This window comes from Macaca fascicularis, chromosome 4 (assembly GCF_037993035.2).
Source record: "Macaca fascicularis isolate 582-1 chromosome 4, T2T-MFA8v1.1".
NCBI lineage: Eukaryota > Metazoa > Chordata > Mammalia > Primates > Cercopithecidae > Macaca > Macaca fascicularis.
The window spans coordinates 26675455-26694211 of NC_088378.1; the positions used below are offsets into that span (position 1 = coordinate 26675455).

General features: G+C 37.9%; 1 protein-coding gene and 1 long non-coding RNA gene across 15 annotated transcripts in view; both read left to right on the forward strand.

Annotated features, from left to right (window-relative positions):
• PKIB (cAMP-dependent protein kinase inhibitor beta) overlaps positions 1-7725 on the forward strand; it is a 245378-nt gene extending 237653 nt beyond the window's left edge. For all 13 annotated transcript variants that reach the window (XM_074036961.1, XM_074036962.1, XM_065543273.1 and 10 more), the window contains one exon: positions 6950-7725. In XM_074036961.1, coding sequence (XP_073893062.1) covers positions 6950-7017 — 68 coding nt within the window. In that variant the 3' untranslated portion in view covers positions 7018-7725. The remainder of the gene's footprint in view (positions 1-6949) is intronic.
• Positions 7726-12148: 4423 nt separating this feature from the next.
• On the forward strand, positions 12149-18411 carry LOC141410048 (uncharacterized). 2 transcript variants are annotated; one of them, XR_012433390.1, is made up of 4 exons: positions 12149-12324; positions 13868-14069; positions 16109-16230; positions 17044-18411. It is a non-coding gene; the product is annotated as an uncharacterized lncRNA (long non-coding RNA). The 2 variants fall into 2 exon arrangements; XR_012433391.1 differs by lacking the exon at positions 12149-12324 and having other exon boundaries at positions 13936-14069; positions 16122-16230.
• The last annotated feature ends 346 nt before the right edge of the window (positions 18412-18757 follow it).

The following is an 18757-nucleotide window of genomic DNA, read 5'->3' on the forward strand; positions in this document are numbered from 1 at the left end:
TTTATATAGCTTCCACAATTTAGTCTCCTGAAAACGAATATAAGGATACTTTCAATAAAGTGTTAAAAGGTGCCTTTCATTTAAAAACCCTTATGGAGATTTAAAAAAAACAACAACAAAACCCTGAATCAAAGTTAAAAACTACACTCAGAGAGATTAAAGATCATTTTTGTTCCAAGTCATTAGCAAACTTCTCACCTTTTGTGCCCCGTTTTAGACTCTCAGGTGAACTCTAGTAGTATGTTTGGGAATTTATTCTTGGTGACAACAAAGCAAGTGAGAACCAGAAGCCGCTCACATCTGGCCCATTCCTGGGAGCCCAAGAAGAAGGCTCTTGGTTCTTTGCTTCAGGAGGTTATTTACTACCTGGTAAAGTTTCAAATGTTCCTGGTTCATTCTCTATGAAATGGTTATAACCTTGTAGGCCAGAAGCTGTGACCAGATCCTGCAGTTCCATGATTACCTCATCTTTTTCCAAAGGCCACTATTTCTCATATGCGACACTATAGGTGAGAATTAAAAAGCATACAGTTCAATGTAAAATATAATAAGAAGAATGAAAAGATGGAAAAGATAAGGGAAGAAAGAAATAAACATATATGTAATGTTCTTGGCCTTTTAAGTTTGAAAATGTAATATGACCATAGGAACATGATGTTGCTGTTGGAGTCTGTTCTAAACTAGTGAGGTAGAGAAGGCAATTACTTGTTAGTGTAAAAACCCTAATTAAATTTTATACACCTTCAACATACACAAAACCTTAATGTAACTGACATTACTTAATCAAGCAAAAGAGAACAAATATACTATGGGAGAGTCAGCAGTGTTCTCCATTTTATTTTGGTCACTAGAGAGACTAGGATCTGGAAGAATATGTTACTGTTTTTATATTTTTCTTCATATCATTTTGAAATAAAGTCAAAGGCATCAGTTAAGAAACTGAAAATGGTAAAAATGAATTCACAAATAACACCAGATGCTAAAGATTACGCAAAAGGATGAAGGCATGTTGTAAAGTGAAATAGGCCAGGCACAGAAAGGCAAATACCACATGATCTTATTCATGGAATCTGAAAGAGACAAACAGCTAGAATCAGAGAGTAGAATGGTAGCTACCAGGAAAATTAGGAAGATGATGGTCAAAATATATAAAATTAAAATTAGACAGGAGAAATAAGTTCAGGAGATCTATTGTAGCAAAAGGGTGACTATAGTTAATAACAATGTATTGTGTACTTGAAGATTGCCAAGTGAGTAGATTTTGAGTGTTCCCACCACACATACACACACACGTAAGTATGTGAGGTAAATAATACGTTAATTAGCTTGATTTAGTCACTCTACAATGTATGCATCTATCAGAACATCATGTTGCACAACAACATAAATATATATAATTTTTATTTGTCAATGAAAAATTAAAGAGTAGAAAAAATACACAAAAGGATATAGGCTTACATAGGTAGATGACATAGATAATATTTTATTAACAAAGTTACAAGTAAGCAGTTTGAAGGTTTATCTTTTTCTCATTAGCTAAGCATAGATATTATGAATTTTAAAATGAATGTTTTCCAATTGATAATGAAAACTGAAAGCGGGAGTCTATCTCAGATGTTATGGTTTCAATAATTTATTCACTTAAACATACAAATTATGAAGTGAGGAAGATCTGCAGATTTCCCTCAGGTCTATCCTCTTTTGTTTATATTTTTAAATTTTTAAATAAATATGCATAAGTGGCAGGAAATCTAGGATTTCCAGTGTCCTGCATACTGCATGAAATTAACCTGAGGTTTGCCCAGTTCATAATCTGTCTTAATCTATTCCTTATAAATTGATAACCATGATAAAAAGATCAATGATATTTGATGACATATGAACAAGAGGTGACAGAGGGTGGCATCCTGGGATGGAGAAAGGTCAGTGGATTTGGGATATGTTTTGTAGGCAGAATCAATAGGACTTGCTGATGAATTGGATGTGGCAGAGATGAGGAAGAGAATTGGGGGATAACTCCTCGAGCAGTCAGGCAGGTGCTGGTGCCATAACACTGAGAAGTGTTAGCCTAGAGGATGGGCAATTTTGAGAGTTGGAGGAGTGAAAATTTTTGTGTTTAGGATACCTATGAGACATCTAAATGGACAAGTCAATGAAGCAATTTGATATATAGGTCTGGTGGACCAGAGGGAAAAAGATTCAGAGATACACATTTTTGAATATTTGAGTGTAATTTTTTTTTTTTTTTTTTTTGAGACGGAGTTGCACTCTTGTCTCCCAGGCTGGAGTGCAATGGCGTCATCTCAGCTCACTGCAACCTCTGCCTCCTGGTTTCAAGTGATTCTCCTGTCTCAGCCTTCTGAGCAGCTGGGATTACAGGCGCCCACCACCACACGCCGCTAATATTTGTATTTTTAGTAGAGATGGTGTTTCACCACGTTGGGCAGGCTGGTCTCAAACTCGTGACTTCAGGTGATCTGCCCGACTTGGTCTCCCAAAGTACTGGGGTTACAGGCATGAGCCACCGCGCCTGGCCTTGAGTGTATATTTTCAAAATTTATTTTATATGATTGAGGAGAAAATAGTGCAAATGAAATTCTCCCATACCCCACAAGCCACACAAGTAGATTACCTTTACAGTACAAATGGAAATACAGAATATGAGAAAGAAAGAGGGAGCCTTAGAAGGCCTCCACTCTTTTGATATATAGATGTTACCATAACTAACCCCAAACAGGTTAAGTGACTTGCTCAAGCTCACAAAAATTAAGTGATAATAGAATTTCTTGTTCCAAAGCCTTCATCTTTCCCATTATACCAACTTTTCTCTATAAATGCTTCATGGAAATTCTTTTGGGTATTAATGTGTCACCCAGATAAAAAGGGTGCTGTGGTCAAATAAGTTTGGAATTGCTGGTTTCAACATAATTGGCTTTTTACACTTCTGGGAATGTTTCCTTTTTAGACAAGGACTTCTCAGAGCCTTTGTTACAGAGACTTTAAAGTAATAGTGTGTCTACACCCTTCTAAAAATAGAACATACGCATTTTTTTGGTCTCATTTATTTGACCATCTCTAAAGAAGCACCTTGCAGAATTGTTGTTCTGTGAAGCACTCTAAAAATGTGACAAGGAGTAGAAAAAACAGTTGATACAAAGAAGAGCAGAACACAAGGATGGAAATAGAAAATGTAAAAAAAAAGACTATTATAATCTGATTTATGTTAAACGTATATTAATGAAAAGCCTAATTTAGTAAACGGTTAAAATGGTTTATTACCTAAAAGATACATAATAAGGATCTGAACGTAATATTTATTTATTATTTTTATTTATTTATTTATTTATTTTTGAGACGGAGTCTCGCTCTGTCGCCCAGGCTGGAGTGCAGTGGCGCGATCTCGGCTCACTGCAAGCTCCGCCTCCCGGGTTCACGCCATTCTCCTGCCTCAGCCTCCCGAGTAGCTGGGACTACAGACGCCCGCCACTGCGCCCGGCTAATTTTTTTCTATTTTTTGGTAGAGACGGGGTTTCACCATGGTCTCGATCTCCTGACCTTGTGATCCGCCCGCCTCGGCCTCCCAAAGTGCTGGGATTACAGGCGTGAGCCACTGCGCCCGGCCAATCTTTATATTAAGTAACGTGTTACTACATATGAGAAATGTTTTTCCAAACTAGGCTTCTAGAGAACAGAATCAAGCCAGATAATCTAGAACTCAACGTTTTCTTACTTTCTCAAGAGTTCTTATTATGATCAAAAAAGTGAGATAAATAACTGTTCAAAAAAGCTTATTAACATTTGAAATGACAGTAACAGGCTTGAAAGGGAAGTTGATGTTGCACTCTCAGATAAATTATGTTGAAAGAATATATTGAAAATATATTCAATTACATTGAAAGCACTTGACATGTGCAGAAGCTTGAAGAATAACAATGTTAACTAGGAAGTTCATAATATATGAAAAATAATTTTCCTTTCATTAACATCACAATACAAAAAGTTTTCTTTTCATTAACATCACAATTCAAAGTTGACAGCAATCATAACCTCTTGAGCAGATTATTGTTTCTTTTTATCTGCAATCATCTTTCAATGTATTTCTAAACACTTTCACATTACAAAGCAAAAAATGAGACTGTAAGAGGTATTTGAAATCATGTTTTATATTTTAGTTAATAATCCTGAGCAAGATACTAGATTGACAACAAATGGTATCCTGTTAGTTTTCATCTAATTATTACCTTGATTTCCTAGTACATTTCATAGAAAGATAACAACTTAAGGGGACTTCATATTATTATCTGCTCCTTAGACAAACTTGAGATAGCAGATTTAACAACTCTTCTCTGAAAGCTATAAAGCTTTGTGTGTAGCTTGCTTAGAATCTGTGGTGGCAAGTGCAGCTTCAATTACTATACAAATAATTTAGTTATTTGTATTTCATACTGTTATAGAGTACCATTTTCCACCAAGCTTATTTTTCTAAGGGATTTCTTTCAATACACACTTATTAAGCACCTGCCATGTTAATTAGAAGGCAACCAATTATGATTGCTAGGGGTACAAATTCTCCCTTGATCCCAATTCTCCCTCCAGCTACTGTCCTAGTTCTCCATTTCTGTTTTGTAACAAAACTTCTTGACAGAGTTATCTGCTTCTGTGGCTCCAAATCTTCTGCGTCCCATTCTCTCTCTCACCCTAATAAGATTTTCACCTCACCACATCACCCCACTGCTATTTCAAGATGACAAATGACATTGTCTCTGCTAATATCAGTGATTCATTCTTAGCCCTCCTCTTGCATGATCTCTTAGTCATAGATGATTGTCACTCTTTCCTGTAACGTTTCTCTTCCCTTGGCTTTCTGGACACTCCACTCATCTAGTTTTCTTCCTGCTTCCCTGGCTGCTCCTCCTTCAGCTTTACTTTCCTCATCTCCCCTAACTCTTAATAAATTGGAGGTTATCAAAATTCGGTCTTTGGACATCATATCTATCAACACTCTGTCACTTGTGATGTAATCTGATCTCGTTGGGATAATGATCGTGCTTTTGATGACTTACAAATTTGTATCTCCAACCTGGAGCTCTCCTGAACTGCACACTCATATACCAATTGCCTAATTGGCATCTCTGCTTGGATATCTAATGGGAATCTCAAACTTAATGGATATAAAAGCGAACTCCAGATAGTCTCCCAACAACAGCTCTTTCTGCATTTTCCCATCTCTGAGTGGCAATTCATACTTCCAGTTAACAAAATTATTGCCAAAAATATTGGAATCATCCTTATCTCCCTTCTTTTTCTTGTATTCTCCATCTCATCTATCAGTGAATACTGTCAGCTCTACTTTCAAAATTGATCCATAAATCTGCCATTTTTCACTCACAAGATCTAGTTTTTTTTGGTACCTCTGTGATTCCATTTTCCATTCTAATTTTCTCTACCACTGTCCCATTTGCAAATCCTTCCTGTGTTTTATTGTCTTTGGCCTTGCTTTTCTCTGTGCTTGGAATGCTCTTCTCCCTGCTATCTATATAGAATTCTTCAACTTTTCAGCCCTTTACTCAAATGTCCCCTTCTTAGTGAGGCATACCCAGCTAACTCTTTCTAGAATTGCATCCTCCAGGCCCCAAGACTTCTTGAAAATTTCTATTTTCCACTCCTGCTTTAATGTCTTCATTAGCCCTTTTTACTTCTGATTGACCACACATTTTATTTATTTTGTTTATTGTCCATATTTCTCATCAGATTTTTCCTGAGAGCCAGGATTTATGTTTTGTTCATTGCCTTGTACATAGTACACGCTTAATAAATATTTGATGAATTAAAGTTGAAGAACTGAATAGAGTCCATCAGATTTCAAAGATGCCATTGATGACTTGGTAGGAGCAGTTTTGTAGAAGTAGTAGACTCAAATAGTTTTACTTAAAAATGGAGACAACAAAAGAGGGATACTTCTTAAAGGATGAAAGAGAAGATAGGATGTGGAAGACTTACAGTTGAAAGAGGGTCTTTTTTAGTTTAAAGATGGTAGTGAATTGAGGGAACGAAAGAGCTGGGAGAAAGGAAAAGTCAGATACAATGAAGAGCAGTAGATGATTATTAGAGTCAACCTCTTGATGAAGCAAAAATGGATAGGATGTGGGATCATGAAGGTATTAGACTGCACAGCAGGAGTAGCACCAGGAGTCAGCTCCAAAATTGTGCAGCCAGGGTGGTTGCATAGGGCTCCTTGATTAGAGGAGACTTGCACTTGGTTTATGTTCTATTGTTGCTGTCTTTAAATTTTTCATTATTTTTGAACAAGGGTACTGCATTTTCATTTTGCTCTGGGCACCAACAAATTACATAGCCAGTGCTGACGAGTGCATCTTCCATTGTAAAAAGAGGGAAGGCAGAAAGAATAAGCACAGATCACAGAGAGTTTTAGACATTTAATGGCAGGAAGTTGAGGGAGCTCCTGTCTGATAGCTTTGATTTTTTTTCCTATGAAGTAGAAAGTGAGGTTATCTCCTAAGAAAGCGCAAAGAGAGTAGAAAGTGTGAAGAAGCTGGGGAGAGTACAATCCTGCATAGGGAAATGGCTAAGGACATGGACCACGGAGTCAGTTGGCCCAAGCTCAAGTTGTGACTGTCACTCACTAGTCTCTGACTTTGGACAAGTCGCTTAACCTGCTTGTGTTTCATTTTAGTAATCTGTAAATGGAGGCTCTGAGAATACTCTAGAAGACTGCCTGGCACTTTATAACTCTGTAGAATAGGAGACAGTTGATCAGGAGAAGGTAGATTCCCAAATCTACTCATATCTGTCTTCTTTGTATAGTTTCCATATCTGAATTGAGCACAAAATATGGACAGTGGACCAAGGAAAAACCAATGGTTTTATTCCAATATAATATAGAATAAATTTCAATATATTCTACATATGAATGGAATTTTTTTTTCAGATGCAAAAGAGAAAGATGAAGAAACAACACAAGACCAATTGGAAAAGCCTCAAAATGAAGAAAAATGAAGGCTCATAATCTGTCAAGAGTGCTGAATTTCCGCATGTTGAAAGACTTAGTGGTTCTGTTTTCCTGAGACATTTAATCTGGTGGTAACTGTGGTAACATTGCAACCCTAAGCAGCATGTGTATATTAGATAATTGTGTTGTGATGCTACTCACTTTGATTGCAATGATGATGTCCAATCTAAGCTATTAAAAGGCAGGTCACTTCCAAATCGCACCGAAGGAAAAGGTTAAAAATAATACATGATCACAGAAATGCATACCAATTGTCTGTAAGCCCAACAAAATTCACTGTTCTCTTTTGGATTTACTTAGCCTGATGTATTTTTAATTCAATTTTCATGGTGATGGGCAAATCATTTCTTGGTAAATGTAAATCAAACACCATTGATTTAAAACTTCATGGAATTTGTAGAAAATTATGGACTTTTTTTTTTTTTTTTTTTGGTGAGAAAGAACAGTCGTCAAAACTCACATGGATAGTGTTTGTTTTTAGCCAAAAATGCCCCAGATTTTTTCCCAAACCTCAAAAACGATTTGGAAAAATTGTAAAAGTTTGATAACAGAAACATCTTTAGGATATTTTTGCCTGACATATTTTGCTTCTAATATGTGCCTACTGTGATTTTTTTCATGTGGAAAATGCAAAATTTGTAACAAAATGGTTATATGGAACATGCCTATTAAATGAGTTTTACTATCTTCCTTAACTTTGGTATGTGTATGTGTGTGTGCGTTTTACTTTAATATGAATTATACAAAATACTAGTGGTTTTACACTCTCTTTTCTTATTCTTAGGGCTTTTGTGTATGTCTGATTTGCTTTTAAATACCTTCCTCAGGAATGCAGATCTTAATTTTTATATTTTTTTAAAGTAGCTAACATAGCAGTAGGCACTTAAGCATTTAGTCAATGATGCTGGTAGAAATAGTAAAATACATCCTTTAAACATATGTATCTAAACATATATTTTAAAAAGAGCAAAAGTAAAACTAAAGTGTTAGTAAATTCTGTTTTATTAGACATTTTAGAAAAATAATAGAATTCTGAAGTTTTAAAAATGTCAGTGATTTATTTTCATTTTCAGAAATATATGCATGCAGTTATATTTTATTTGATTGTTGACTTAGGCCACGTCTGTATACAGTAACCGAATAAACTCTTTTGCTGCTAAAGAGATTTGTTACTGACACAAGTCTCCTTCACTTTATCTTCAGAAGTAGGCTGGGTAAAAAATGGTGACACATTTTAAAGAATGAAGCTAATAGTTTTTGCAATATAAATCACCTCTGACTTATTTTATCGACAGAGCTTACCTTTATATCTTATATACACCAAAGGAGTAGATCTCAAAGAACCTGATTGCTTTAAGTTTTTAAATATAGTTTTTTCTTATTAAATAATCAAAAGTAATATTTTAAGTGTAGCACTTATTTAATATTCAATAACATTTATCACAGCCATTAAAATTGTATTTCTAAAAGTTATTTAATGACCTGAGGTTATATAATCAGATAAAGAGAGGTTAGAGCGGAACAGTGGTTTTCAGCATGTCTGGGGAAGCAATTTTGACCTCTAGAGGGCATTTGGTAATGTCTGGAGACTTTTTGGCTGCCACAACTGGAGGTGGAAAGCAAGGGAGAAAAGGTGCTACTGTAATGTAGTAGGCAGAGGCCAGGGATACCGTTACACTGCTAAGCATCTTACTGTCCCGCAGGGCAGCCCTGACAGCAAGGATTACCCGGCCATGTGTGTCAACAATGCTGACACTTTGGAGTAGAGTTAAACTGTTAAGCATGTGGATTTTAAATTCAGATTATCTAGGTTTGAATTCTAGCTCTGCTACTCAGTAGTTGCTTTATCCTGGGCAACTTACATCATGTCTCTAAGTCTGTTTTATTCTCTGTGGAATGGTTTTAATAATAGTGCATACTTTATAGGGTGGGTGGAGGCAGTAAATGAGATAGTATATGCAAAACAATTGAATAATGCCTGGCAAAGAATAATTATTCAGTAAATATTAGCTATCATCATCATCATTGTCATATTTATTCAAGATGCTCTTGCCAATACTGTGGTAGTGGAGGTGGTAGGAAGCTCTATTTGTTTATTTGTCTGTCTTCTGCCTTTCTTTGTGACTTCACAAACTCCGTGATCCCCAATGCTTGGTGCTGGGAGAAAACAGGATGGTAGAAATAGACAATTCATGGTAATTACCACATGAATGCCAATTTCATCATGCTAATAGGTGACTGACAGGCCATGAGTATTACCATTTAACAATGAGTCTACTCACTAGTGTTTGATGACAGTTACTGCAAAAAAATAGAATCTTGAGTCAGTATTTAAATGAGTAATTTGTTCCATGAAAATGTAGAAGAAATAAAGTGAGATCGTTCTTGGGTCATAGATTTCTACAGTATTTTTCTCATTTAGAAAACCAAAAGTAAAGCCATGTCCCTCATTATTGCTACCAGTTACATATATTCTGACCGATACATATTCTAAATCACTTATTCACTACAATGCACACACAAATATTCCACTATTTTGTATTACCCAAGGTATCAGGCTTGTTAACTGAGAATATGTGCCAACAAAAATGGTTTATTTTTACTGAGGAGTCCAGACAAAGGAGAATGAGAGGTCAGTAGCAGTTTAAAGACAACACTGAATTTGCCTACCAACTTTTTAAAAAATCAAGCTATTTTGAGGAACTTATGGTATTTTGTCATAGCAAGTAGACACTTTTACCAAAGCTATTTATTTGGGAGTCATTAGTCTCCTTGCCCATTTTGCCATTGTCTTTGTACAAGGCACTTGCTTTAGTCAATAGCTATAAAGTCTAAATTAACACTGTCAGATAATGAGGCTAAAAGGTGACAATAAAGCTAGAAAGCAGCTGTCTGAAAACTTAACCCTGTATAAAGGAGAAAGAACAAAAAGAATCTATTTTGTGTCATGTACCCAGAGATATTTTGTGATCTGGGAAGAAAAGATTTGAACCTTCTTAAAATGTTAGTGAGCATAAGTAGAGGTGCCCTACTTAGAATAGAAAATAAACCACTAGTTTTCCTCAGGTGGCTTGACAACTTGGGCAGATGTTTGGCAAGGGACGGGGGGATAGAGAGCAGCAAGAGGAAAATGAAAATTCTGGTGTTCTATGCCACTGTAGAATGACTATAGTTAATAATAATATATAATTTAAAATAGCTAGAAGGGGCCAGGCACAGTGGCTCACACCTGTAATCCCAGCACTTTGGGAGAGCAAGGTGGGTGGATCACTCGAAGTCAGGAGTTCAAGACCAGCCCGGCCAACATGGTGAAACCCTGTCTCTACTGAAAATACAAAAATTAGCTGGGTGTAAAAAAAAAAATTAGCTTGGTGTGGTGGTGGGTGCTATTGTCCTAGCTACTCAGGAGGCTAAGGCAGGAGAATCACTTGAACCCAGGAGACAGAGGTTGCAGTGGGCCGAGATTGTGCCACTGCACTCCAGCCTGGGCAATAGAGCAAGACTCTGTCTCAGAAAACAAAAATAAAAACAAAATAAAATAAAATAGCTAGAAGGAGAATGTTGAGCATTCTCAACACAAAGAAATGACAAATGCTTGAGATGATGAATATGCAAATTACCATGATCTGATCACTCTAAATTGTATGTATCAAAACATCACTATGTACCCCATGAGTATGTATAATTATTATTTGTTAATTAAAAAGTAAAATTAAAAAACGATGTAACCAAAGCTCGCTAATCTGTTACCCTGTCTGTGGAGCCTGACCCCTCAAGTTCAAAGTACAGATCTGTCATTTCCTCTTATGATTTTGTTTATTTTATTCCTTGTGCTTCCATTTCTTCAATGTGTAAAATGATAAATTATTATGAGGATTAAGTGAGTGAATATTGCTAATTGATTAAGGGCAGTGCCTGGCATACTAGCAAAAACTCGCATTATTATTATTTGCCAGAACTAAAGGGTGATAAAGACTTTAAGCTGAACGTTCTAGACCTGTTGATTTTTTTCTGTGTTATTTGCCGGAATAGATTTCCTTCTATTCTTCTGCTCTCTTTTTTTTTCCCTTAGCAACACCTCCGTGGCTAAAAACAGGACTGATTAATCAGAATGAGTCCCCCCCCCCTTTTTTTTTTAAGTTATTGATGGCAACTCTCAGAACATTAAAAATCTGCAGCCAGTTAAAAAAATGGAAGCATTGGCTCAAACAAAGGACTGGGGTAGTATTGTTACTTGTTAAAATCCTAGAATGGATTTCTTAGTGGGCACACATCAATAGAAATCATCATCATAGGCCGGGCGCGGTGGCGCTCGCCTGTAATCCCAGCACTTTGGGAGGCTGAGGCGGGCGAGTCGCGGGGTCAGCAGATCGAGACCATCCTGGCTAACACGGTGAAACCCCGTCTCTACTAGAAACACAGAAAAATCAGCCGGGCGTGGTGGCGGCGCCTGTAGTGCCAGGTACTGGGAGGCTGAGGCAGGAGAATGGCGTGAACCCGGGAGGCGGAGCTTGCAGTGAGCGGAGATGGCGCCACTGCACTCCAGCCCGGGCGGCAGAGCGAGACTCTATCTCAAAAATAAAATAAAATAAAATAAAATAAAATAGCCAAATTTCATGTGACTGGTGATTACTTAGCACATAGTGATCCTTTTGAATCTTCATAAAAATCATATAAAATAGTTGTTAATGTTTCTTAATTTTACAGATGAAGAAAAGGATTCAGAGAGTATCTTTGAGACTTCACACAAGAAAGTGCAACAGTGACTTAGGACAGGGTTCTCAGAGCTTGGATGTGTACAGCCTCTCTCTCACCGAACGTCCCCTCCTCCCCAAACCAGCTCATCCATGAGTGTATTAGATTTGTCTGAATTTACTGAAAAATCTTAGGGAAATTTAAAAGTTGTATAAGAACAGCATATGAGCCAACATGAGCACTGATATCTCAAAAGAGCAATTTTGTCTATTTATTTGGCTTTCCTCTTTCATTAACTCATATTTTACCTCATTCCAGAAATGATCTGATATGGCAAGCTGTTGGTATTGTTGTCATTTTATTTGTCATTAACTTGTAGGGCCCTGAAGGAGTGCAGAGTTGGTGAGAAGCCTGAGGTTCTCTGGGGTGGGAAGTAGCAGCTGGAAGAGAGGCAGAGGAGAAAGGCTCCCCATCCTCGACTCGGCTCACACTCCGCTTGGGGCTAACCATGGCTGTGAAGACGGCACACAGACATTCTGAGACGCGAACTGCATCTGGCATGAACTAACTGCGAACATTCTTAGAGAAGAGCCACATAGGTAAGTGAAATCGTCTCATTTGTTCCTCGGCGATAAATTTCAGAGGCTGTATTATTTTTGGCAATGCTGATGGCAGAGAAGCGCCCGCAGTGCCAGATGGGTAGCTACAGAGACCTCGGGGAACCATAAGAAAGCCAGAAATTTGAAACAAACAAACAAACAAACAAACAAACAAAAAACCTGCCTCACCTTAGAGTCTGTGGAATTGACTCTGGAATTGAGCTCTCATAGTGCTTTAGGCATACCCGATATTCAAATAGTCCTGTTTTATAACATATTTGTCACCTAAATTGAATTTCCATTAGTGGAAGGGATTTGCTTTTCACATATTGCCTTTCTTTGATGTAAAATTGTGGAGAACAATAGAAGAAAAAGCATGGGGCTATCGTCAATAAATGTGGATTTGTTTCCAGGATTTTGACCTAAATTTGATCTATATTGACTACCTTCCTTTGGGTAAATTATTTTCACCCTAGGCAGTCTTTCTTATCTGAGAGAATTATTCAAAATTGACACTAGGTGGTGCTCTGCTCCCACTGGCTCTACAAAAAATTTAATTGAGGCATGCCTGAGGTTTCCAGTTTGTTTTACCAATTCTGCTACACGTGTTGGTCAGGAGTATTGCAAAACAAAATAGCAACCAAAACTACAGTATTTCAAACACAATTTTTTCAAGAGACACAAGAAGAATAAAATTATAACAGTTTGCTATTCTGTGGCTACCGGTTTTTCAGGATACCCTATGTTCTTAGGTACCAAAAGAAGGTGTTCTAATATACCTTAAAAATACACTTCTCCCAAAGGAAAAATAAATCATTATGTTAAAAAGATACCTGCACCAGTACGTTTATCATAGCACTATTCATATTAGCAAAAATTAGGAATCAACCTACGTCTATCAGTAGATGACTGGATAAAACAAATGTGGTACAATACAATGGAATACTGCTTAGCCCTAAAAAGAATAAAATCATATCTTTTGCAGCAACATGAATAGAACTGGAGGCCTTCAGAAAGTGTCTGAGTTATTTTACTTAAGTACAACATGTTCTCACTCATAAGTGGGAACTAAATAATGCATACATACGGACATAGAAAGTGAAATCGTAGACATTGGAGACTTGGAAGGGGTGGGAGTGAGATGAGAAATTACCTGTTGGGTACAATGTACACTATTCAGGTGTTGGCTACACTGAAAGCCCAGACTTCACCACTAGGCAATATATTCATGTAACAAAACGATACATACCCCCTAAATATATATTTTTAAAAAAATACACTTCTTCAGAATATATAGGGAGTAAGGGGAGGAATAGCATTAGGACAAATACCTAATGCATGTGGGGCTTAAAACCTAGATGATGGGTTGATGGCTGCAGCAAACCACCATGGCACGTGTAACAAACCTGCACGTTCTGCACATGTATCCCAGAACTTAAAGTATAATAAAAAAAAAGACAAAAATAAATAAATAAATAAAAAGAACATAAAGTCTATCATTTTTTCTGAGGTGTAACAAAGAGTTCCTTTTTCTGTGTAACAGGGTCATCTGGATCTTTTTTGAAAAAATGTAAAATAGCAATACAGAAACATTTTATTCATTCAAATCAAATTATGAACAATCCTGAGTTCTCTACAAGCTTCAGTTCAAAACAGACCTTTGATGTCTTTCAAGTTTAAAGCACTATTTTCAATTGTGACTTTTAGACTTGGAAGAGCCCTGGCAGTTTGAACTCAAGTAAATGGTATGTGAATGTGTGGCTTTATTCTTGATTTCATTCAAAATACCATCTTATTGCTTAATAGGTCCCCTTCCAATTAGAAGAAAGATTGGCTTCTCCGAAGTGGAGGAATTGGGGTTAACAAGATTATTATTCCTGGACTTCTAAGAGCAGGAAGGAAAATAGGGGGATTGTTTTCCACAAATCCCACTGTGTGTTATGTGGGAAAGTTGATTGCACAAAGGGGATGCTGGCCAGGTAGTCCTGGCATGGTCCTATTAGGGTGAGAGATTCTGAGCACAGCTTCTGAAATCTCTGGAGTGCTTTCGCTCTACAAGAAGACGTACATTCAGTCACAGGCCACATGTGGGTAGTTAACAAGGGGAAGGGACAGATAGTAACAACTAACCCTTAGTATGTATTAAAACTGTTCTCAGTGCTTTCAGAGATTATTTAATTCTCACAATAGGCCAACATATGAGAAAATAGGACCAGAGAGGTACTGTCCAAGCTCACATGAGTAAATGGTAAAGCCAAGCTTCAAACCAAAGCAAGTTGGTTCCAGAATCCAGGCTTTTAATCACTAACCTACATCATCTCCCCAAATGAGAGCAAACACACAGCAATACTGTTCTAAGTGCTTTATCCATATTAACTCTTTTAATTTTCACAGCAACCCCATGACACAGGATTTATTCTTGTTCTCCTTTTACAGCTGAGGAAACTGAAGCACAGATTAGTTAAAAGGTTAAGATGATAATTAACGTTGAGGGTGTGCTTAAAGACAAGACTGCCTCTTCTTAAAGTCTGTTTGAAGGGCACTCAGCATGTGCAGAATTGAGCTCTGATCCCCACCACCTTCTTTTTTCCCTGGGGTTCCCCTTACATGGGTAGATCCATGCTGCACAACCTCTGAAGTCTTTGGTCTAAGCATAGGGATAATTTTGGTTCCTGGTGCCTCTTGTCATGGTTGGGATTTTAAAAAAAGACACTAAATATAGAGGAGGAACAGGACACACTTCCTGTGCACTGAGCTCTACACCTTGAACGAGTGCTGTTTTAGCAACAAGGTTCTGAGGCAACTTACACAGGCACCTCCTGCACAGGCCTGCCCTCCATGGGCGCCATCTTCCTAAGTCTTCCCCTTTAACACCACAGTCAAGAAGCGCTTGGGTCTCCTCCTCAGGTGCTTGTCGTCTACTGGTAATTAACGAAATGGATGATGTCACTCTTCTGATGAAAACATCTGCTTCCCTATAGCAATAGATGTTTAGGCGGTTGGCCAGGAGGAGGAACGTGTAGACCCAAAGAGATATCTTGTTAGTTACTTTATCTATTAGCAGAAAATGAGGTCCAGTGACTGGATGATTGTGTCACCAAGAGTGACAGGAAATCCAAAAGAAAAAGAAAGAGTGGTTCTCTTCCATTCACAGGTTCTTTTCAATACAAGTGTTCCTTTATTTCTTGGAACTTCAGTTTTCTTATATGCAAAGTGAATTTATTGAAAAGTCCTCTAAATTCTAGCTAATTCTTGTAGTCCCTGAATTTTGCACTCATTTTAAGAGAAATTTTGAGACAATAAAATGGATTATCAGTAATAATATTTGTATTTTAACTTGCAACTAAATTAATATTTCTTTTTTAATTTGTTTTCTATTTTTTCTGTGTTTAGTTTTCAAACTAAAGAAAACAGGCTGTATTGTGCATATAGTATCTACAATCGCACATTCAACAACTGAATTATATCATTCTCAGTATTAATTAAAGAAATGATCAGAATCCCTAAAGAAAGTAATGCTGTGTTCATTTACTCAATTACTTTCATAGTTTTCTATTGAATGCCTTCCTGAAACTGTCCTCACTCCCCCTCACTGCTTCTCCAAGGTATAGAAATAGGCAGCCCCATACTGCCACATGTCTGACTATGTTACATGTGTGTTATACCATATTATCCTGGATAATGAGTCATCCCATCTGACTGGCTGGGAACCATAAGGTGTTCTCCTTTTCTTAAGATTTTTGCCCTTTGAAATAATCTTTCTGTTTCTCCTCACACCAACGAGTCCCTATTCTTAGATGCTTCTGGAGTTTCCATATCTGAGTTCTTCTGGCAATGATGGCCAGAAAGAAAGGAGAAGAAAGGAAACCACCAGTAGCTGTCTTTCTGCTGCCTGTCTGAGTACAGGTATGTACAACGATGACGGGGGAGACGGTGCATGGAAACACATGGTGAGCGTGAGCCATGCCAAGCAAGGGCCTGAGTGAGGGCCACTTACAGGTTGTGGACACAGAGGGAAGATGGACGTGGGTCCAGAAAAATGGGACAGAGAGATGGGCAGGGAAAGGGAGAGTACTTCACATTGAGAAAAAGCTCAGAGATGGCAGAAGTGCACACTGGTATTTCGAGAGAATCAGCCTGGGGTGGTTGGCACTGAGGCGCAGAGAGAAAGTGGTGGGAGACAAGAAAAACAGGGTTGGGCCGGGCACGGTGGCTCAAGCCTGTAATCCCAGCACTTTGGGAGGCTGAGACGGGCGGATCACAAGGTCAGGAGATCGAGACCATCCTGGCTAACACGGTGAAACCCCGTCTCTACTAAAAAATACAAAAAACTAGCCGGGCGAGGTGGCGGGCGCCTGTGGTCCCAGCTACTCCGGAGGCTGAGGCAGGAGAATGGCGTAAACCCGGGAGGCGGAGCTTGCAGTGAGCTGAGATCCGGCCACTGCACTCCAGCCTGGGCGACAGAGCCAGACTCAGTCTCAAAAAAAAAAAAAAAAAAAAAAAAAAAGAAAAACAGGGTTGGAAATGAGGCTCAGAGTAGATTCTAGAGATCCAGGAACAGCAGGCTAAGGCACCTGGACTTTATCCTGCAGGCAACAGGGAAGCTTAAAAGGCTTTGTGTGTGTGTGTGTGTGTAGTAAAGAAATGGGATGGGTGCTATTAAACCTTGGTATTTTTCTTAAGTTATATAAAATAAATTATTTTCTATTTTACTCTTAGCCAATAAACGGGATTGAGTGGCAACTAACAAAAACTAACTTACTCTTGTCAAAAAGATCTCCACATCAGAGAACAAGACCTGGAAGCTGTAAGAAGCCTGGATCCACACAAATGGCTGCTTAGCATTCAAATACTCCCCTCCCAGAACACTTGATGTGTTTCTTGAATATCTGACTTACTCTGCTGGCCATCTACTGACAAAAGGAATCTCTCCCCAGATGAAAATTTCTCTGGCTCTTTCTCTTTGTTTGTTTTTGGTGTTGTTTAAGAAACAGCATTTCGAATTCCCTCAGCCTTCCAAGAAAGCAGGCAGATGTGTAAATTAGATTCCAAAGCACTAAGACTTCTACATCTTAATAAGCTGGGACGCAACCATGCCCTGGAAGCAAAAGTGAATAGAATTCCCACATTCACGAAGGGTCTACTGTTGATTTTCTAAAAAGGAACAAAACGGTAACCAGATGGTAGTTGACAGGGCAACTTTAAAGACAAGTATTTGTTTTGATCTCATTCCTAAGGGAAAGAAAGTTAGATAATTAATAGCAGGAAAGAACAGGAGAGAAAGGCAAGAGAAGAAGAAATACCAAAGATAATGTATAAAGGGAAATGTGAGGAGCAATGGATGTTGGAAAATAAAGGGAAAATTTAGCCAGTTCTAGAAAAATAGAAAATGGGATGAAATGAAATATAACTGCACATTTTTCATGAAATGGTTGCCTAGGAAACAACTAGGAGTGTTTCTCCCTGTACTGAATAATTGTTGAGAAACACACTGGACTTAGGGTCTCTTGGCTTTACTGGTATCAACTGGGAAACTTATGTGTCAGGTATCGTAGTTATGAGCACCAATACTTTCTATATCATGCTTCTAACAACAGAAGTAGCCAGTTTCAACAATTTTGGAGGGTAATAGCAGAGGAATTGTAAGATTGAAACCTACAAACACAGGCAGGGTGAGACTTGAAAATCAGATTAGTCTAGGATGACACATTAGTATGTGTAACACTAAGCAACAAACCGTGGAAAAGTCAATTAGAAAAGCAGCTGAAGGCCCATTTGGCAATGTGAGATCATCTTTACAGCTTGCCCGGTATCCCGTTGAAAACCAGTTTTCCATATAAAGAACTTGGTGCACTTAAAGTCATATAATGTGAAGGCAAAATTTCACATTACAAAGCAGTTCTTCATCTTCCGTTAGCGTACAGCCCCTATGGATCTTATTATCACTTTTTTGCTTTTAATCTAATAAAAACAAACAGCATTAAAAAATGCTTTACTGCTCCCATTTGAGTTTGTCTTTTCTATAGTTTAGTGAATTTTGCAGAAAATGTTTATATACATTGTCTTAAATAAACCCATCTCTATAAAGTTGTCCCTCCTGTATTTATTGGGCTGAATTCTCAGCGTGTGGGTGCGTTTGTGTACACATGCGCATACACGTGCACTTAGAGAGTTGTGAGAGGGGTAGGGGAAACAGGTGTGGGGGGGACTGTTTTTCATAATGACTCATACTATCCTTTTCCTAAACAAAAGCAGGAGTTAAGAGTGTGAGAACGTTTGCTGTTGGTTGGAAATAGACCATGGTTATTTCATCTTCTTTTTTCTTCGTATTAACATAGATAAGTTTTTTTTTTTTTTTTTTTTTTTTTTTTGAGACGGAGTCTGGCTCTGTCACCCAGGCTGGAGTGCAGTGGCCGGATCTCACCTCACTGCA